General features: G+C 37.2%; 2 protein-coding genes across 3 annotated transcripts in view; one reads left to right on the top strand and one right to left on the bottom strand.

Moving 5' to 3' along the window:
• The window catches only part of LOC124156870 (TAF5-like RNA polymerase II p300/CBP-associated factor-associated factor 65 kDa subunit 5L), a 38,106-nt gene extending 18,924 nt beyond the window's left edge, over positions 1-19,182 (bottom strand). Inside the window, exons 1-6 of the mRNA XM_046531363.1 lie at positions 18,933-19,182; positions 11,380-11,591; positions 11,151-11,308; positions 10,718-11,071; positions 1,360-1,450; positions 1,074-1,238 (exon numbers count right to left, since the gene is read on the bottom strand). Of these exons, the coding sequence (XP_046387319.1) occupies positions 1,074-1,238; positions 1,360-1,450; positions 10,718-11,071; positions 11,151-11,308; positions 11,380-11,454 (843 nt within the window). The 5' untranslated portion in view covers positions 11,455-11,591; positions 18,933-19,182. The remainder of the gene's footprint in view (positions 1-1,073; positions 1,239-1,359; positions 1,451-10,717; positions 11,072-11,150; positions 11,309-11,379; positions 11,592-18,932) is intronic.
• A 453-nt stretch (positions 19,183-19,635) lies between these two features.
• Positions 19,636-22,424, top strand: LOC124156892 (transmembrane protein 121B-like). Of its 2 annotated transcripts, none has more exons than XM_046531382.1 (2): positions 19,636-19,733; positions 20,152-22,424. In XM_046531382.1, the coding sequence occupies exons 1-2, from the start codon at positions 19,707-19,709 to the stop codon at positions 21,268-21,270; spliced, it is 1,146 nt and encodes a 381-aa protein (XP_046387338.1). In that variant the 5' UTR covers positions 19,636-19,706; the 3' UTR covers positions 21,271-22,424. The 2 variants fall into 2 exon arrangements, with proteins under 2 accessions (XP_046387338.1, XP_046387344.1); XM_046531388.1 differs by lacking the exon at positions 19,636-19,733 and adding an exon at positions 19,740-19,955.
• The last annotated feature ends 165 nt before the right edge of the window (positions 22,425-22,589 follow it).

Below are 22,589 nucleotides of genomic sequence, written 5' to 3'. Positions count from 1 at the left end.
GCAGTTTACACTTCATTGTAAATGAACTCATTCATGAAGCTATGTAATTCCATTGAGAACAACAGAGTGGTTATTTGGACCAAAAGCGCAACATGTGAAGATGGATGATGTTTTTCTGTCACCAATCATTTATTGTAAGTAAATATTATTTAATATATATTGTTTTGTTTATTTTAAGTTAATTCAAGAGCAGACAAGTTAACTTAATGGATTTGATAAGTGATAGCACTATAATCTTATTGCATGATGTTTAGCCAGCGGCTGAGCGAATTCCTGCAATTTTATATTTTGGCATATTATGACTTTATGTGCTTCATAATGATTCAGGTTGACCTTTGCTTTCCTGAACATATAGAGGCAAAAATTACATAGTATATAGCCTGCTTAATGAGGAGGGATTTTGGCGTTCGTAAGTTATTATTTACACTGCCATTGCCAACCATTATTTATGAGGATGATAAGGTGAATAATGCATTTGCTGATTTAACAGGCAAGGCAAATACAACACTGCAGGACAGACACAACATTCCTAGAGCCACATGAATCTGTTGAACCTCAACAGGTCCCTGATTTTGGGCTAAGGAAGGAGGAATGAGGATGGTAAGTAGGGCAAAGTTGTGTTCATCTCAACCTAAAGGAATGGAATGAAAGACAATGGCTGTGTTTGTCCTCCAGGAGGAATTGGAGCACTGGAGGATGGCAAGATCGGGTGAACACCAAAAGAATAAAGAGGAGCGTTTACACGAAAGATGCACAGTCAATCTCTATTCAGAAAGAATTGGAAATAAATCATCCAGGATAGATTTGACTTGCGGTTACCAGGAAAGCATGTGGTAAAAATACATATTAAGTGTGTCAAATGAAGGTTCTTTTGTATGAGGTTTGCATTTCAAGGAGGCACGAAGGATTCACTAATTCAAAATAAGCTCTGGATAGTTTCTTTAAGACAATGAAATTTTCTAACATGCCCGTATTAGGATGTAAACTGTTACCTACGGGAGTAAAAGAAGTAATTCTCAACAACTAATTTCACATATAAGTTCAAATTTAACATCAATGGGAGCACAACTGACCTTGAAATCACTAGAAATGTTTGTGTGGTTGGTCATCTCTACACCAGCACCATCTTCATCCCATAGTTGGACAACTATTTCATCTTCATCATCTTCTTCACCATTATCTTCATTTACCAAAACACTGTTAGGTACCTCAACAACATCAAACCATGTGCCAATAGCCTGCAAAATTTGTCCAAAAAAGATTGTCATAAAACGATAAAGAATGCACACTTAATTCATATCCTACAAACAATAATAGAAAATGACTCCTCTCCTTCCAATGTACTTAACATCTCCTCACCTGTATAAGGCACAAATGAGCATGGTCAGCGAGATATTTCTGAAGAACAGCAACAGCTCCAGATGTAAGATTCAAGCGATATTTGCATGACCTGAAGGGTAATGAAATTTATTAAGTTCAAAAAAGTTCCTTATTCTTCATTCAGTTTTCTTCATCATAACTTGCATGTAAATTACATTTATTACAAAAAAACTCATTATTCTCAAATGTCAACAACAACCATGCTCATGGTTCAGAGGCATTAAGGCTACTAGCACTATTCAGGATAAAGACAAGGGGGGGGGGGGGTGGTCAGAAAAAATTACTATTCTGTTGTAAATTGGATACCCAAGGGGGAGCTATAGCCCCCTCAGCCCCCACGTAGATCTGCCTCTGGCTGCTAGTCAGGCTTATGAGCTCTGCTTGGTGAGCTTTCCTTGTGAGCCAGACAGGTAAATTTCACCACATTTTTGGCTGGAGGGTTTTTAAGCCAACGTGAACCAACCCAAACATGTTTTAGGAAAGGTTTCATATGAGGTTTGAATTTCAAGGAGGCATGAACGATTCACTAATTAAAAATAGGCTCTGGATAGTTTCTTTAATATAATGAAATTTTCTAACATGCCCCTATTAGGATGTACACTGGCATCTAACGGGGTAAAAGAAGTAATTCTCAACAACTGATTTCACAAATAAGTTCAAATTTAAACATCGTTGGGAGCACAACTGACCTTCAACAAAGTTTTCATTCAGAAGATATCTTGGTTAACAAGCCAACAAGATCAGCCTCAACTGATGGCAAAAAGAAATATTTTTATAGAAGAACTATTTCTGAACGTTGTTCTCCATTTAATTTTAATTACATCCAACAAAGAACTGAATCCCTACGTTTCACATTCCATTTAATGTATGTAAGGTAACAGTAAAACTTCAACATGGAAATGGCTAAAGGGTCATTCCATGTCAGTTCATCCAGGCATGACACCCACCGACTCGGATTTTGATGAAACTTGGCAATTTTCATCCTTCCATGCAGGAATGAAACGGTGTAAAATATTTATTGGCTATCTCTAATAGCTTTTTTTTCACGACCATTTGAAGTTTGGGTGAAACTGCAGTTTTTCAATGAATGCGGTCTCCAGAGGCACTTGTACCTCCAGAGGGAAATAATTTGTCTCAGCCATAGTTTTCATCCGATTCTTATGAAAATTTGCAGGTTTGCTATAGAAGTCATGGGGATTCCAAAAACTAATTGAAAAATATCCTAAGGGATATTGGAAATTCTCTAAACTCATATGTTTCATAAGATTTTAGAACATTTTGCGTCAAAAACATGGTTCTGTAAAACATCAAATTTTGACCCGAGGCAATATCTGAATCAAGCTAAATTATTTTTTCTAATATTCCTTAAGGTATGATCCACCACCTGTAAAAATAAAATTCATGGCTTTTAGCTTGCTTTGTTGTTAAAAAAAATTTTATGTAAAAAAAATCCCTTTTCACGACTCTGGTAGTCAGTGTTGGGTCCTCCTTCGAGTGTGATGAAATGCTTGTGTTAACTGTTTTCTATATCTAGGCAAATATTTACAACATGAATCTAGTGATTGATTGATTGATTTATTAAGTCTCCGTAAGCATTTGCATTATGCATGGCTTTGTCAAGGATGTTACATGTATTACACAATATGAATGGAAAAACAATGCTCAAATAACAAAGCAACATAAAAATATATAAATGAATACAGTTTACAATTTTTTTTTTGTGAACACATTTCAATTACACACTTAAATTTTTTTACATTAAAAAGTCATCCACACTATAGAATAATTTCCTTAAAAGTAGTTTTTTCACGGCACACTTAAATTTAAAGGAACTTTTGATATTTTTTACATAGCTTGGCAATTTATTATACACAAGTATTCCCTGATGGTCTATGCCTTTAATTGTTTTATTTACTCGGTGCTGACTTACATGGATTTCATTTTGGCTTATTGTATTATGACTATGAATGTCACAATTTTTAATAAACATGTCTTAGTTTTTTTTAATAAGAGAGACTGTTTCAAGAATATATATACAAGGGAGTGGTAAGATTTCCAGTTTTTCAAAAATAGGTTTCCTGGGAGCTCTATTATTGGAATTAGTTATTATGCAAATAATCTTTTTTTGCATTTTAAATAATTTTGGTAGGAAGATAGAGGAGCCCCAAAATGGAATACCATAATTAAGAAGTGACTGCACATAGCCAAAATATATCGTTCTCAATACCTGAATACAAGTGATTTCCTTGAGTACAGGCATCCCCCGAGTTACGTATGTCTCGACTTACGTAAATCCGTACTTACGTAAGCGATAACCGTATTTCAAATGATTACGTTAATTTTCGAATGCGAGCGCGAAGAAGTAGATATTCGCTCGTACAACCTATGGTAGAAAAAATATCGAATAGTTATAGAGTTTTTTACGTGCTAAAAATAACAAAGTGACCCATTTTTGTCATTCCTCGAAGGAAATTTCATTAATTTCTGTAGAAAAATCGCTTATAAATCCCAAGTCAGCAATCAACGTGAAAATTTGCAGTTCTAGCGATGGATGTGGTGGCGTATGTGGTTGCGCTCATTCCTGTACGATACAACTTGTTATACAGCAATATCTGAAGCGCCAACGCAAAGGTTCGACTTACGTAAATTTCGACTTACGCATAGTCTGCCGGAACGCATCTCTTACGTAACTCGGGGGATGCCTGTACACGGAATGCATAACAGATTTGTGCCATTTTTTGAGTTAATTTATTGATGTGTTCTTCCCATGAAAGATTAGATAGTACACAATAAGTTCAAAAATTAAAACATTTTTTTATGTGCAGGTTGTTTTTCCCCCGATAAGAAAAATATAATTTTGAAATAGAAAACTTTAAGGAATTCATAGCACTTACCCATCATTGCTGGGGATCACTTGATTGTTGCTTTATAAAACACATCAAAATACAGGATACATGTGAATACAAGTTAACTTTCTCCATTTTGTATTGAAAAAAAACTGCACGAATGTGTTTTACTTCATTAATGTTGCACAACTAATAAATCAACAATCACAATATATTGTCACTTTTGTCTGTGCATCAGTTTGTGGTTAAATAGCATAGTATCCAAGGTCTTCACTTAGGCCTATCTCTGAGAAACGTAATATTTCAGTGGACACTAGAGTTACATATTTTTCCCAGTAGTGATAATTCCAAGTTTTCCTTTTAAATCCAACAGCCGCTGGTTCACACGTTCAATGTCTTTCTCCGAGAAGTAATACATTCGTCCTGAGCCTCTTATTTTAGGAGTTTCCACATTATAAATGACATTATTTACAGGAACATGGCAAATATCTTATTTCTCTTTTGGCCAGTAAAATGATCTTGCAGGCCCATAAGGATGCAAGAATTTCACTTTTATATCACATTGATCAGCATCCTTTGACATAAGTAGCCTAAAAAACCAGTGATTGTCATACAAGCAGGCCACAAAAGAATTAGTAGAAATTTTTGTCATAATTTCTTCCCAACTTGGCTTTATCAAGAAATTGTGGACAGAACTGTGGGTGGTATCAAAGCTAATTTTTTTTGTACGAGTACCTGGGATTGTTTTTGCATGGCACCAGCGATTTTCTAATTGTTACCGAATCATTGATAATTGTTCTTTTTTTTTAAATTAAAGTAAAATTTTATCCACTTTGTACTTGCAGAACCCATACACCTTTTCAATGGAAGTCATTGTGTTACCCAGATCCCGCTGAATGCTTTCTCTTATAAGAATGCGCTTAACTGTTCCGCCTATCCCATCACATGGAGATTTCCCATTACTAGTTGCAAAAAAATGACCAAGAAGCATGCAAGTCAAAGTCCAGGTGATGATGGCACAGGTTTATAAAGTTTTTACAGTGCTTATATTGGCCAGCACAACCATCACTGAAATTTTGCACTTTCTTTACTTCAAGGAACTTTTCCTTTAAAAACTGAGTGACTATTTTTTGCGTTTCAAAAACGAAAGCTACATCATGTTCTAGATCATCAGAAAATTCACACAAACTTGACACAGAGATCTTTCTGCAGCTGTCCACGAGTATAAATTACCGCTGGATGTAGGGAACAACCATCCTGATTCAGTGATGACCCTGAGGCTCATCTTGTCACATAATGGTAGTTTTCACTGAAATCCAGCAAAACAATGGCTTCATCTGGCTGTAGGTTATTTTTTAGTTCTTTTAGGTATCTCGCCTGTGGTTTGGCTATGAAGGAATGTGGGAGAAGTTTTTCCAGGTTGTTCACCAGACTATTGATGTATTCATCCAGAGTCACTGTTAACCTAATTTGTTGGGTTCGATCTGTTGTCAACCATTCACTGTATGTCACGTCATCTTCAGGGTCCCATTCCTCAAATTTACTTTTCAGATGTTCCTTCAGTCGTTTGTCAGACATACATTCTGAACAGTGCCGTAACATGCAATCCCTGTCATCTTTGTAACATACCAAGTAATCAAATAGGTCGTTGTAGGTCTCCTCTATAGAGCATGCGTGGAGAAGAAGTGATGCATACTGATGGATAGTACAGACACATACAGAATGGGTTCCAGAGGAGCCTGCCAACACGCATTATTTAGGTCACAACAGACAGAATTTTGAAAACCCTATTTTCACGTGTGGGAATTCAAATTTAAAAGCTGCATACAGCTCATTTAGGTTTCTTAGAAGTAACCTCTTTTGCTTGTGGACATTTTCGGACACACTCACCTTATCTTTCATTCCTGGCATAAGGCGTGAATACTCGTCATTTTGGTAAAATGACTGAACTAAGTCCACTGCAGTCTTTATCCAGTACTTTGCAAACTTTTTTATTCAAACACATTCGTGAAGTGTTTTGTCAATAAAAAATGGAGTTAATATATATAAGTCAATACAAAATGGAGAAAGTTAACTTGTATTCACATGTATCCTGTATTTTGATGTGTTTTATAAAGCAACAATCAAGTTATCCCCAGCAATGATGGGTAAGTGCTATGAATTCCTTAAAGTTTTCTATTTCAAAATTATTTTTCTTATCGGGAGAAAAACAACCTGCACATAAAAAATGTTTTAATTTTTGAACTTATTGTGTACTAGATTCATGTTGTAAATATTTGCCTAGATATAGAAAACAGTTAACACAAGCATTTCATCACACTCGAAGGAGGACCCAACACTGACTACCAGAGTCGTGAAAAGGGATTTTTTTTACATAAAATTTTTTTTAACAACAAAGCAAGCTAAAAGCCATGAATTTTATTTTTACAGGTGGTGGATCATACCTTAAGGAATATTAGAAAAAATAATTTAGCTTGATTCAGATATTGCCTCGGGTCAAAATTTGATGTTTTACAGAACCATGTTTTTGACGCAAAATGTTCTAAAATCTTATGAAACATATGAGTTTAGAGAATTTCCAATATCCCTTAGGATATTTTTCAATTAGTTTTTGGAATCCCCATGACTTCTATAGCAAACCTGCAAATTTTCATAAGAATCGGATGAAAACTATGGCTGAGACAAATTATTTCCCTCTGGAGGTACAAGTGCCTCTGGAGACCGCATTCATTGAAAAACTGCAGTTTCACCCAAACTTCAAATGGTCGTGAAAAAAAAGCTATTAGAGATAGCCAATAAATATTTTACACCGTTTCATTCCTGCATGGAAGGATGAAAATTGCCAAGTTTCATCAAAATCCGAGTCGGTGGGTGTCATGCCTGGATGAACTGACATGGAATGACCTTAAATTGATGTAATTTTCAAATGTGATGGGTCACCATGGAGAGGTTTTTGAAAGATGGCTCTATTCTTCAATCACAAGTTCTAAACAGCAAAGGAGTGTTCTAGTCTTTTGAATCTCCATACATTATAAGTATTAAAAAAAATTTAAAACTGATGATTTTCTTTAATACAAGCAAAATAACTTGAAACAAAGCAACCATTAATTTAAGCCTATTTTCTTTCGACTAAAATGATCATTTTTGGAGCCATCAGAATCAGTTCAACAAATCAAAATCAATTTTTGTTTGCTTTGTCCATAAAAATATCCAAAGATGCTGACTGCAACCTGCTGATTCCATTATAGAAATCTGTTGCTCACCAAAATATATGTACATGCACACTGAGGCTATATCCAAAAGTTTTACGTGCTCAATCTGTACATTGCTTGCACTCAGTGGGTCAGAAGAAATACAATTAGGACAATTTCAGCATACTGCAACTTCCAGACAAGTAAGCACAGATGTTCTAAATTTTTGGGCATTTCATACAAGGATCACAGCATATTTCACTGGTATTTCCAAATTTTTATAAGGCCCCCACCAAGATACAGACAAAGGGGGCACAAATGCAAAATTCTAAACTTTTTCTAATTTTTGAAGCTTGTAGCAGATACAGACTTAGCCAACACACAAGGTTTTTAATATAAACACAAATTTTATACTGCACACAAATACATATGGACCCCTGATGCACAGGAATCAAAGTGAAATTCTTGGTCAAATAGAGTTAAATCCAGAGTTGAATATCACAGCGAAGGTAGTGACAGATTTTTGTGAGCCCTGCACTTTTGGCAAGTAATGTTGTGCACAGGAGAAAGCCAATGAGAACTTTTACCCTCTGAAGTTATAGGCCCATTTGTCAAATCCTTCAGAAAAAAACCATTTTCTTGCAATGTTCAAGGAGAGCTACACAAATTTTCATCAGGGCTTCCTAAGTAAACAAAAGTCAGGAGTCAAAGTTGTGTTAAAAAGGATTTTAGAATACGCAAGGACACATAGACTTAACATTAAAGAGGTAATCAGCGACAATGGAGGAAAATTTGGCTGCCCAGAGATTAAGTGCATTCCAGAAGAGAGCCGAATCACTTGGTGAAGATGAGACAGATACAGATGAGAAAGAAAACTCCAACCACTCATCTGGAAGAATTCTGAGAAATTGATCAACTTTCAATAGACCAAAACATCTAGAAGATTACAAGTAGAAGAGTTTGTGAATCAAGTGATGCAGGATCCTGACACCTTTGCAGATGTGTTTACAAGAGGAGAGGGGGTTCAGTCGAGTGGAATAAAGCTATGGATCAGACAACTGCTTCTTTGAAAGAGAATCAAACCTGGATATTAACATAGCTTCCACCAGAAGCAAAGGCAATTCCAAGTAAATGGGTCTTCCGACACCAGAAAAATTGAGATGGCAGCATCGACAAAGGGCATTTCATTATCAAGGGGTACAATCAGCATCACGACATTGACTACAGCAGACCCTCAGTCCAGTGGCAAAGATGGGAGCGATCCACTCAATTCTTAGCATTATGGTAAGTAAGGAGATGAACCTCAGGTAATTTTGTGTATTACCATCTGGAGAGCTTGAAAAAAGTTTTCATGAAGCAGCCTCGAGGATATGCAGGTGGAACCAGTGAGGTTTGTAAGATTCAGAGAAGTATTTACAGACTTAGCAAGCACCTACATGCTGAAGTAAACAGCTTTGAGCATTCCTACGACAACATGGGTTCAGGTCCAATGATGCTGATCAATGTTTTTACATTCGAGGTCGGAACCTCATTAGATGATGTCAGAACCTACTTAGATGATGGCTTGGTGACAGCAACGATCTACAAGGGATGAATGTTTTCATTGATGACAGATTTCAAAATCGTTGCAAAGCAAGCAAGCATTTTTCTGGGCCTTGAAATTTTGAGGAAGAGAATTTCATTGAGAAGAGTTGGATATTATAAGCAAATAAAATTATAAAATGCTCCAATTTTTCGGAATATAGACTGTTTTCAACTCACATGCTCAAGAGAGGAGAAATTTCCACATCACAGAAAGATAACGAGGCACCCAAGTCCTCTGTAGACAAGCTGTTGGAGATCTGATCCATTAGATGCTTTGTGCAAGACCAGATCTGGCTTAGTGTTATCACGGTTATTTCAAGGACACTTAAAAATCTAACTCAATAACTTGCGGTGCGAGGCAAGTGTGTCTTCAGATACATTGCATTGAATCTGGAGTCCATCAGAGCTTTGTAAATGAGGGAATTCTGTACATGTACAGCAATGCAGACTTTGGATGATGCTCTATAGCCTGCTAAACCTCTGGAGTCATCGTTACATATGCAGGAAAGATAATTTCATAGATGAGACAACGACAAGCTGTCGTAGGAAATTTATACTACTAAAGATGAAATCATTGCAGCAAACAAAGGGACCAAAAAGGCAATTAGGCTCAGACTGATCAGGGGGATTATACAGCTTAAATACATTCCAGCCATTTATTTAATTTAACAACTCAGCGGCAGAACCCATAATTTCATCACAGGATGAAACATATTTCTATTCTTTCTAAACGTATTTCTTATTATTATTATTATTAAGTACTTTTGCATAAAAGAGAAAGTGACAGAAAGTAAGCTATAAGTTCCACAGATCTCCACAGAACAACAAGGAGGCTTTGCCATGATATCATGACAAAGACACTGTCTAATACATGTCTAAAGATTTTATCTAAAAATTTGAGACTAGTGAGGCAGAACAGACAATGAACAATTAATAGTGTGCTTGTGTGAGTTGTGATATTAATCTCATCTTTATCAGTATTTCATGATTACCTTATGCAGTAAAATTCAACTTCAACTAGCAAGGGAAAGAGTTGAAGCGTAAAATTTTTTTGCGCTTAATGCTTTGATACACGGCAATGCCTTTGTTGAGAGTTAGTTGTTTTTTGAGTATTTATGAAACAAAGGGGGCAACAAAAAGGACCTAAACACAGCCATCAACTGAAAAGAGATGTCAAAAGTTAACAAATAAATTAAGGAAAAATAAATAATCTCAATATGCATGAATGATTTGCATGGATCACAACAGAAAATGTATGATTCCATGAACCAAATTAGAACCAGCTATATTTTCTGTACATGCTATCATACAAATTGGCAGGTTATGTGGTGTGTTTTTTTTTGCATTGATTCATGCATTCATACATTTAGACCTTAACTTGAATGGGTTAATAAACCATGAAAGCAGGCCTTAGCAAGTGCATATAATTTGATTTTTTATAAATTGGTGCTGCAACAAGAATTAGCTGATTTGCATAGGATGATCGATAATGCTAAAACGACGATTTAGCAAACAAAGGGCCAAATGATTAAATCTGTAATAAGAATATTAATAAACAAGGTTATTCTACATTAGTAATCCATTTACAATATCACAGTAAAACATGTTTTATCACAGAAAATGACGAATTATTTCTACATGATACCACAATTACTTAAGATCGTACATACAATGAAGAGAATAACTTCAACAAAACAACAAGGCACTTCTTAATACCTGAAGAGTAGAAGAGGTCTGCTCTTGCATATATCCCAGCAATTTTCCATGTTAGAGAGTTCTTCAAGGAGTCTCCAATACTTGACACCACTGCCGTGATCGTGCACATTATTTTTCTCCTGAACACAGCCATGGCCAAGTGCATCGTCACTGTCCTTAAGAGTTTCTTCCATTATTAAGGAGGAAGCGTGTTTTTTAAGAAAATTAACAGCCGAGGACACTGTGTGAGGGTTTGACTCCATCACTACATTCCATTGTAAAATGTCTATCGTTAAGTGGCACAGAAGAGGTGGCAAGAAAGCATACAGCTCTCTATGGACTGGCCCCTTCAGACATGATATCCACGATTTCAACCTAAAAGAAACCAAAATCACTCAGAAACCGTATCAGACTGAAAAAATGCAATCTAAATATACAATATTTTTATTCTCACTTGGAAAAATGCTGATCGATCACGTTGAAGTCCAAAACAAAACTGTTGAATGAAATAGAATTTTGATTTGCTGCTTCCTTATCAACGGCACCCAATACAGCCAATTGCTGTTTCGTTTGACACAGTTGGTGGTCAGACTTCAACGACACGTCCGAATCCTAGTAAAAAAAACTCTTTAAGTGAACCGCGACACAGGGGAAAAAACATTTTCTAGCAAATGTCTACTCACAGTGTACTGTCGTCTCTTCAAATAAGCGCACACAGTTGACTTAACAACTTCAGCCCTCGACTGCTTCATGCTCATTTTGGTAGGTGCTCGAACTACTGTAAACTGCAAGCCGCTCTATTGCCTATTATACAGCCGCTCTACTTCTCGCAGGTAAATATGATCTATGATTAGTATATTACACTTCATCGAGCTGAAGATCACACCCAACTCAACTTGTGTTACCTTGGCCCACAGTTTTATCCCAACAATCTGCAGTGATGCCAACATTTAGCTTAAAACTCAGGTCACGGTATCACTGTACTATATTTACCATAACTCACAAATGCGTCAATTGACATCGCTGGTTTTTTTATATATGGCAAACAAGACATCATTACTTAGTACTATATACAGATATTCCGCGAATCGTCCCTGATTTAAAAGTTACAAGACCTGCAATACGTAGTAATTTCTCGCCGCGAAGCTGAGACTCGCCGGAAGGTATACCTGTTTAAAAATCATCATTACTCTGTTATGCGTCCATTCATCTCTTTGGTTTTTTAATATATGTCAGAGAAGACATCAATACTTAGTACTACACACAGATATTCTGCGAATCGTCCCTGATTCACAAGTTACAGGACCTACAATACGTAGTAATTTCATGCCGCGAAGCTGAGACTCGCCGGAAGGTATACCTGTTTAAAAATCATCATTACTCTGTAATGCGTCCATTCATCTCTTTGGTTTTTTGATATATGTCAAAGAAGACATCAATACTTAGTACTACTAACAGATATTTCGCGAATCGTCCCTGATTTACAAGTTAGAAGACCTGAAATACGTAGTACTTACTCGCCGCGAAGCTGAGACTCGCCGGAAGGTATACCTGTTTAAAAATCATCATTACTCTGTTACGCGTCCATTCATCTCGCTGTTTTTTTTATATATGGCTGACAAGACATCAATACTTAGTACTATACTCTGATATTCCGCGAATCGTCCCTGATTTACAAGTTAGAGGACCTACAATACTTAATATTTTCTCGCCGCGACGCTTTGACTTGACGGACGGTATGAGTTGATAATATTCATCATTACTCTGTTATGCGTCCATTCATCTCGCTGCTTTTTTGATATGTGGCAGACAAGACATCAATACTTCGTACTATACACAGATATTCTGCGAATCGTCCCTGATTTACAAGTTACAGGACCTACAATACGTAGCAATTTCTCGCCGCGAAGCATAGACTCGCCGGAAAGTATACCTGTTTAAAAATCATCATTACTCTGTTATGCGTCCATTCATCTCCCTGGTTTTTTGATATGTGGCAGACAAGACATCAATACGTAGTACCATAGAAAGATAGTCCGGGAATCGTCCCTGATTTATAAGTTACAAGACCTGCAATACGTAGTATTTTCTCGACGCGAAGCTGAGACTCGCCGGAAGGTATACCTGTTTAAAAATCATCATTACTCTGTTATGCGTCCATTCATCTCTCTGGTATTTTGATATATGTCAGACAAGACATCAATACTTAGTACTATATAAAGATATTCTGCGAATCGTCCCTGATTTACAAGTTAGAGGGCCTGCAATACGTAGTAATTTCTCGCCGTGAAGCTGAGACTCGCCGGAAAGTATACCTGTTTAAAACTCATCATTACTCTGTTATGCGTCCATTCATCTCTTTGGTTTTTTGATATATGTCAGAGAAGACATCAATACTTAGTACTATACTCTGATATTCCGCGAATCGTCCCGGATTCATAAGTTACATGACCTGCAATACATAGTAATTTCTCGCCGCGAAGTTGAGACTCGCCGGAAGGTATACCAGTTTAAAAATCATCATTACTCTGTTATGCGTCCATTCATCTCGCTGCTTTTTTCATATATGGCAGACAAGACATCAATACTTAGTACTATATACAGATATTCTGCAAATCGTCCCTGATTTACAAGTTAGAGGGCCTACAATACTTAATATTTTCTCGCCGCGACGCTTTGACTTGACCGACGGTATGAGTTGATAATATTCATCATTAGTCTGTTATGCGTCCATTCATCTCGCTGCTTTTTTGATATGTGGCAGACAAGACATCAATACGTAGTACCATAGAAAGAATGTCCGCGAATCGTCCCTGATTTATAAGTTACAAGACCTGCAATACGTAGTATTTTCTCGCCGTGAAGCTGAGACTCGCCGGAAAGTATACCTGTTTAAAACTCATCATTACTCTGTTATGCGTCCATTCATATCTCTGGTATTTTGATATATGTCAGACAAGACATTAATACTTAGTACTGTATACAGATATTCCGCGAATCGTCCCTGATTTAAGAGTTACAAGGCCTGCAATACGTAGTAATTTCTCGCCGTGAAGCTGAGACTCACCGGAAAGTATACCTGTTTAAAACTCATCATTACTCTGTTATGCGTCCATTCATCTCTTTGGTTTTTTGATATATGTCAGAGAAGACATCAATACTTAGTACTATACTCTGATATTCCGCGAATCGTCCCTGATTTATAAGTCACATGACCTGCAATACATAGTAATTTCTCGCCGCGAAGTTGAGACTCGCCGGAAGGTATACCAGTTTAAAAATCATCATTACTCTATTATGCGTCCATTCATCTCCTTGCTTTTTTCATATATGGCAGACAAGACATCAGTACTCAGTACTATATACAGATATTCTGCGAATCGTCCCTGATTTACAAGTTAGAGGGCCTACGATACTTAATATTTTCTCGCCGCGACGCTTTGACTTGACCGACGGTATGAGTTGATAATATTCATCATTAGTCTGTTATGCGTCCATTCATCTCGCTGCTTTTTTGATATGTAGCAGACAAGACATCAATACTTCGTACTATTCACAGATATTCTGCGAATCGTCCCTGATTTACAAGTTACAGGACCTACAATACGTAGTAATTTCTCGCCGCGAAGCATAGACTCGCCGGAAAGTATACCTGTTTAAAAATCATCATTACTCTGTTATGCGTCCATTCATCTCTCTGGTATTTTGATATATGTCAGACAAGACATTATTACTTAGTACTGTATACAGATATTCCACGAATCGTCCCTGATTTAAGAGTTACAAGGCCTGCAATACGTAGTAATGTCTCGCCGTGAAGCTGAGACTCGCCGGAAGGTATACCAGTTTAAAAAGTCATCATTACTCTGTTATGCGTCCATTCATCTCCCTGGTTTTTTCATATATGGCAGACAAGACATCAATACTTAGTACTACACACAGATATTCTGCGAATCGTCCCTGATTTACAAGTTGAAGGACCTACAATACTTAATATTTTCTAGCCGCGACGCTTTGATTTGACCGACGGTATGACTTTATAATATTCATCATTACTCTGTTATGCGTCCATTCATCTCGCTGTTTTTTTGATGTATGGCAGACAAGACATCAATACTTAGTACTATATACAGATTTTCTGCGAATCGTCCCTGATTTACAAGTTGAAGGACCTACAATACTTAAAATTTTCTCGCCGCGACGCTTTGATTTGACCGACGGTATGACTTTATAATATTCATCATTACTCTGTTATGCGTCCATTCATCTCGCTCCTTTTGTGATATGTGGCAGACAAGACATTTATACGTAGTACCATAGAAAGATAGTCCGCGAATCGTCCCTGATTTATAAGTTACAAGACCACAATACGTAGTATTTTTTCGCCGCGTAGCCGAGACTCGCCGGAAGGTATACCTGTTTAAAAATCGTCATTACTCTGTTATGCGTCCATTCATCTCGCTGCTTTTTTCATATATGGCAGACAAGACATCAATACTTAGTACTTTACTCTGATATTCCGCGAATCGTCCCTGATTTATAAGTTACAAGTCCTGCAATACGTAGTATTTTTTCGCCGCGAAGCTGAGACTCGCCGGAAGGTATACCTGTTTAAAAATCATCATTACTCTGTTATGCGTCCATTCATCTCGCTGCTTTTTTATATATGGCATACAAGACATTAATACTTAGTACTTTACTCTGATATTCCGCGAATCGTCCCTGATTTATAAGTAACATAACCTGCAATACATAGTAATTTCTCGCCGCGAAGCTGAGACTCGCCGGAAGGTATACCTGTTTAAAAATCATCATTACTCTGTTATACGTCCATTCATCTCGCTGCTTTTTTCATATATGGCAGACAAGACATCAATACTTAGTACTTTACTCTGATATTCCGCGAATCGTCCCTGATATATAAGTTACATGACCTGCAATACATAGTAATTTCTCGCCGCGAAGCTGAGACTCGCCGGAAGGTATACCTGTTTAAAAATCATCATTTCTCTGTTATGCGTCCAATTATCTCGCTGCTTTTTTCATATATGGTAGACAAGACATCAATACTTAGTACTATACTGTGATATTCCGCGAATCGTCCCTGATTTTTATGTTACAAGACCTGCAATACGTAGTATTTTTTCGCCGCGAAGCTGAGACTCTGATGTCTTCTCTGCCATATATGAAAAAAGCAGCGAGATGAATGGACGCATAACAGAGTAATGATGATTTTTAAACAGGTATACCTTCCGGCGAGTCTCAGCTTCGCGGCGAGAAATTACTATGTATTGCAGGTCATGTAACTTATAAATCAGGGACGATTCGCGGAATATCAGAGTATAGTACTAAGTATTGATGTCTTCTCTGCCATATATGAAAAAAGCAGCGAGATGAATGGACGCATAACAGAGTAATGATGATTTTTAAACAGGTATACCTTCCGGCGAGTCTCAGCTTCGCGGCGATAAAATACTACGTATTTCAGGTCTTGTAACTTATAAATCTGGGACGATTTGCGGAATATCAGAAAATAGTACTAAGTATTGATACCTTGTCTACCATATATCAAAAAAGCAGAGAGATAAATGGACGCATAACAGAGTAATGATGATTTTTAAACAGGTATACCTACCGGCGAGTCTCAGCTTCGCGGCGAGAAATTACTATGTATTGCAGGTCATGTAACTTATAAATCAGGTACGATTCGCGGAATATCAGAGTATAGTACTAAGTATTGATGTCTTCTCTGGCATATATCAAAAAACCAAAGAGATGAATGGACGCATAACAGAGTAATGATGAATATTATAAACTCATACCGTCGGTCAAGTCAAAGCGTGGCGGCAAGAAAATATTAAGTATTGTAGGTCCTGTAACTTGTAAATCAGGTACGATTCGCAGAATATCTGTATATAGTACTAAGTATTGATGTCTTGTCTGCCATATTTGAAAAAAGCAGCGAGATGAATGGACGCATAACAGAGTAATGATGATTTTTAAACTGGTATACCTTCCGGCAAGTATCAGCTTCGCGGCGAGAAATTACTATGTATTGCAGGTCATGTAACTTATAAATCAGGGACGATTCGCGGAATATCAGAGTATAGTACTAAGTATTGATGTCTTCTCTGCCATATATGAAAAAAGCAGCGAGATGAATGGACGCATGACAGAGTAATGATGATTTTTAAACAGGTATACCTTCCGGCGAGTCTCAGCTTCGCGGCGATAAAATACTACGTATTTCAGGTCTTGTAACTTATAAATCTGGGACGATTTGCGGAATATCAGAAAATAGTACTAAGTATTGATGTCTTGTCTACCATATATCAAAAAAGCAGAGAGATAAATGGACGCATAACAGAGTAATGATGATTTTTAAACAGGTATACCTACCGGCGAGTCTCAGCTTCGCGGCGAGAAATTACTATGTATTGCAGGTCATGTAACTTATAAATCAGGTACGATTCGCGGAATATCAGAGTATAGTACTAAGTATTGATGTCTTCTCTGGCATATATCAAAAAACCAAAGAGATGAATGGACGCATAACAGAGTAATGATGAATATTATAAAGTCATACCGTCGGTCAAGTCAAAGCGTCGCGGCGAGAAAATTTTAAGTATTGTAGGTCCTTTTACTTGTAAATCAGGGACGATTCGCAGAATATCTGTATATAGTACTAAGTATTGATGTCTTGTCTGCCATATTTGAAAAAAGCAGCGAGATGAATGGACGCAAAACAGAGTAATGATGATTTTTAAACTGGTATACCTTCCGGCAAGTCTCAGCTTCGCGGCAAGAAATTACTATGTATTGCAGGTCATGTAACTTATAAATCAGGGACGATTCGCGGAATATCAGAGTATAGTACTAAGTATTGATTTCTTCTCTGCCATATATGAAAAAAGCAGCGAGATGAATGGACGCATAACAGAGTAATGATGATTTTTAAACAGGTATACCTTCCGGCGAGTCTCAGCTTCGCGGCGATAAAATACTACGTATTTCAGGTCTTGTAACTTATAAATCTGGGACGATTCGCGGAATATCAGATAAAAGTACTAAGTATTGATGTCTTGTCTACCATATTTGAAAAAAGCAGCGAGATGAATGGACGCATAACAGAGTAATGATGATTTTTAAACTGGTATACCTTCCGGCGAGTCTCAACTTCGCGGCGAGAAATTACTATGTATTGCAGGTCATGTGACTTATAAATCAGGGACGATTCGCGGAATATCTTTCTATGGTACAACGTATTGATGTCTTGGCTGCCATATATGGAAATAGCAGCGAAATGAATGGACGCATAACAGAGTAATGATGATTTTTAAACAGGTATACCTTCCGGCGAGTCTCAGCTTCGCGGCGAAAAAATACTACGTATTGCAGGTCTTGTAACTTAAAAATCAGGGACGATTCGCGGAATATCAGAGTAAAGTACTAAGTATTGATGTCATGTCTACCATATATCAAAAAAGCAGCGAAATGAATGGACGCATAACAGAGTAATTATGATTTTTAAGCAGGTATACCTTCCGGCGAGTCTCAGCTTCGCGGCGAGAAAATACGACGTATTGCAGGTCTTGTAACTTATAAATCAGGGATGATTCGCGGACTATCTGTCTACATAGTTACGTATTGATGTCTTGTCTGCCACATATCCAAAAAGGAGCGAGATGAATGGACGCATAACAGAGTAATGATGAATATTATAAAGTCATACCGTCGGTCAAGTCAAAGCGTCGCGGCCAGAAAATATTAAGTATTGTAGGTCCTTCAACTTGTAAATCAGGGACGATTCGCAGAATATCTGTATATAGTACTAAGTATTGATGTCTTGTCTGCCATATATGAAAAAAGCAGCGAGATGAATGGACGCATAACAGAGTAATGATGAATATTATAAACTCATACCGTCGGTCAAGTCAAAGCGTCGCGGCAAGAAAATATTAAGTATTGTAGGTCCTGTAACTTGTAAATTAGGTACGATTCGCAGAATATCTGTATATAGTACTAAGTATTGATGTCTTGTCTGCCATATATCAAAAAAGCAGCGAGATGAATGGACGCATAACAGAGTAATGATAAATATTACAAACTAGTACCGTCTGTCAAAATACCGTCGTTCACGTCACAGGGTCGCGGCGAGAGACTGTGCTCTTGTGGGTTGGTATGAATGCGTGGGTTGGGAAAACTGTGGGCCAAGGTAACGCGACTCCCAACTCACTTGAACAACATACGCACAACCATTGTATCATTAACCACAACCTCAACTTCACTAGCCATTAGTGTCACTATCACATTCAATGCATCAAAATATGTCAAAACCATGATTAATACATTACATTATATATAATGTATTCTCCATGGTCAAAACTGCCGTGCAAAGATTACTGCCGTGCCTGCAGACTTGCCGGCCTTTTACAATAACTCCTGGATAGTAGAAATCGGACAAGCTCCTCTGACTGCACAAGAAAAATGATGCTGGAGTGTTGCCAGATTTTAACACTCTGCATGATGGTAGCGCTGCTATAGTCTGTACCAAACCAAGGTCTTTATGGACTGTTATGGACCTTGTACCAAACAGGTTCTCTGTGTGTAAAATTCCACCCCTATTTATTTTTGGCTGCTTTTACTAATCAATTCATGATCAAATTTTAATTAAATACCCTTGCGTGTTTTAAGTATTTTCCCTAAATTTTGTCTAAGATTTATCGCAAAAAAATTTAGAGGATGAGAAAGTGTTTTTTCTTGCTTGGACTTGAATCTTATGGCTACCTTTCTATGGTACTGTCAAGTCTTGGGAGGAATAAAAGAAGGCGTAGTAGTTTATTAGATTCTGCTGTATTTGGCATTTTTTTTAGAGTTTTTTGAGGCAAGGGTCAGTGAAGTACCCTCGGCCAACACAGTACGATGGTACGATATTGGAAGCGTTGTAATCGCATACGGAGGCGCTGCATGCTGCTGCGCTCTTGCCTAGAGTTTAACATGTCGTCCATCTATGACCGAGATCGTCGAGAAAAATGAAGTAAGAAGCGGGTGGCGAGGGTGATGTAAACATGAGTGAAGTTGCAGTAATTTAGCGTGATAGGCAGAATAGGAGTGCTCAGTCGATGTCAGCGATTCCTTTTGCTCACATTTTTTTATTACTTTTGCTGTGGATTCATTTGACTGTAAAACATAAATTTAAGAGTATTGACCGCGGCCGGTATTTAATAACTTACAGGATTTTGACCGCTTGAAAATCTTGGTGAGTAGTTTTCCTATTTTTACTGAACATTTGTGATGGCTTTTCATGTAAAAAATAACCTTTTAGTTGCGAATTTTGCAAAGAAAGCTCGATTTTATACCATGTTCTGCGTTTTTCAAATGTATCCTGTGTTATCTTATGAAGTGGGTACTATTTTTATTTTGGTTCATATCCTATCTTACCCCATATATTACAGGAATGGTTGTTTTGTACCAAAATGGCATCTGGAAACGCTTGTGAATGCAGCCGAAGATTTGTCCTCCAAATCTTGGACGGCGGTTCGTTGCTCTTTGTTCTTGTCCTGCAAGGAAGTATTCTTAATTTCTACATAATATCACACTACAATAGTTCAGTGAACCCATATTTCTGGTTTATCGCTGACTTTGTATGTCTGTTTGTTTTCGCGGGAACTCTGACAAAGGCATACAGGTACCTTAAATTTGTAAGAGCCAGCAAAGCAGTGAAAATTAGGCATGCAAGGCCTGGGGACAATTCTCCCGGTTTAGCTGGATCGTTCTCTGAAAGTGCAAATAACAGTCAACTCTCTCGGGCCTCCAGCCTTAAAAGATTAGGGCTACCCTCTGACCTAGTTGGGCCACTTCCTCTTAGTTACTCGTCATGGTTATTTTATTCCATCATTTTAACGGCTAAAGTTGGCATAATATTGAAGTCGGAAATTCCTGACAAATTGAATAAGGCTGACTTTTTTGGGCCTCAGGTTTTGAAGTTGACGATTGGTCTTTCAGCGTTGATATATTTCTTGTTAGCCGAGGGACACTCTGAATATAGCCCTGGACCAAAACTCGTTCGCTCTACATGCTCACACTCTGCCGTTGAACTGGTGGATACCATATCATTTTTGTCCATCCTGCTAGTGAAAGAAACGAACATACTTGAAGATTTTGTTGTTGCTCTCACTGCTGTCAATTTCCTTCTCCCCACCCTCCCATTATATGCTCTATCGATTTCTGGGTTTGGTGAGAAGCCCATCCCGCTCATTCTCCTCATCGCGAGAGACTTGCTGCACCTCTGCCTTTTGGATATCCCATATCTTGTTGTGCGTGTCTACTTTTGGATTGCATACCAACAGGATGTTTCTATGTTTTTAATGAAGAATATATTTGGAATAACAGTAGTCGTCCGGAGTGTGTACCCGGACATTGTGAAACTCCTGCGAAAGTGGAGAAGGAACAGGGTGGTGCGAGAGTCGTCGAATCGTGGAGGATTTGAATTGCAGAAGGTTAATGCAAACCAGTCTCAAAATGCAGATGTTGATAACACTGTGGAAAGCGGACAAAATTCATTGCGTAGATGACATGTCTCATCTGATGTCTCGAAATGTGCAACATTTGTAAGGAGTAGGTGGGAAGAATGTAATATGATTAAAGTAACGTTGATCTGATGCAAGCATTTACAAGTGCTCTCTATTAGAATTAATACATCAGGCCTTTCTGATTGATTTCTTATTTTGTGTGTTCATGCCTGCTATTGTGTGTCATTTCAATGCTGGCTTCTTTTCTCTTTTGTTCCCATGTTCAACTTTAATTCATAGCATGGGTTCTCGGTGCAAATAATTGAGTTTAAGCGCCACTAATCCAAAACATTGCTTTAGCTCTCATATCTATCAATTGCAAATCCATACTCCACGTCTCAAAACCAGCATTATCATCGATGGTTACAAACATGTGTTAAACAATAAAGTATAAAATTATGATGGGTAAAACTTCCATGATTATTGTGATATCAATTAGGCCTTAAGAAGAGGTTGCAAGAATGTCACTTGAAATACTCCTTTCAGTCATTAGTCTTTGTTGTAAATTTATTTTCTGCTCTCTAAATTTGATGTGAAGTGCAGAAAATGAGTATTTTTTGAATCTCAGAAGTGCTTTTTCACTCTTCAAACAGTGTTGTGAACTGTGGTGAAAGCCTTTATTTTTTAAGGTGAATATAAGAAAGTCATTTAAACGCCTCCATAGATTCTGGTGGATACAAATTACTCTTGCATTTTATTTTCACTAATTTATTATCCCGAGAAAAGTGATGAAATCTTCCCCACTCATTTTTAATTGTAGTGTTTACGCCCATTTTTTGTTAAAAATCTTAAAATTTTTGGGCGGAAGTGTTGGAATGGAATTATACTCAATTAAACTGTGCTCACTCCAGGGATTGATGTGTTCATGACGATGTTTAAACTTATTATGCCTTTTGCAAAGATATAAGTGTGAACGTAATATTTTACTCATAACAGATATTGTATTTTCATAATGCTACTATTGTATTTTTTCTATTAATGAAATATACATATATATTTAGCTTACTAAAATGTTGATAATGTGGTGTACATGCTTAAATCTTTTGAAAAGAGTTTGTGCCAAGGTATTTTTATTCTCATGAATATTTTTTTCTGAATGTTTAAAAGAATAAACATGCTCTATTTTTTATTTATGTACAATAAAAAAGGTAAAAAGTTGCCGTTTACATTTTATTCTATTGCCTTAAAATTTGCCAAAAAAATCTAGTGAACCCAATCGAAATTCATATGCTACTGAATGCGTATGGCTGGATATGAATATATATATATTGGATATGGTTGTTTTTTTATAGTTTTGTATGTATCAGAGGTGCAATTTCTGA

Source organism: Ischnura elegans, chromosome 1 (assembly GCF_921293095.1).
Source record: "Ischnura elegans chromosome 1, ioIscEleg1.1, whole genome shotgun sequence".
In the NCBI taxonomy this organism is placed as follows: domain Eukaryota; kingdom Metazoa; phylum Arthropoda; class Insecta; order Odonata; family Coenagrionidae; genus Ischnura; species Ischnura elegans.
Note: the sequence above shows the minus strand (reverse complement) of the source record. Positions and strands in the feature narration are given on the sequence as shown.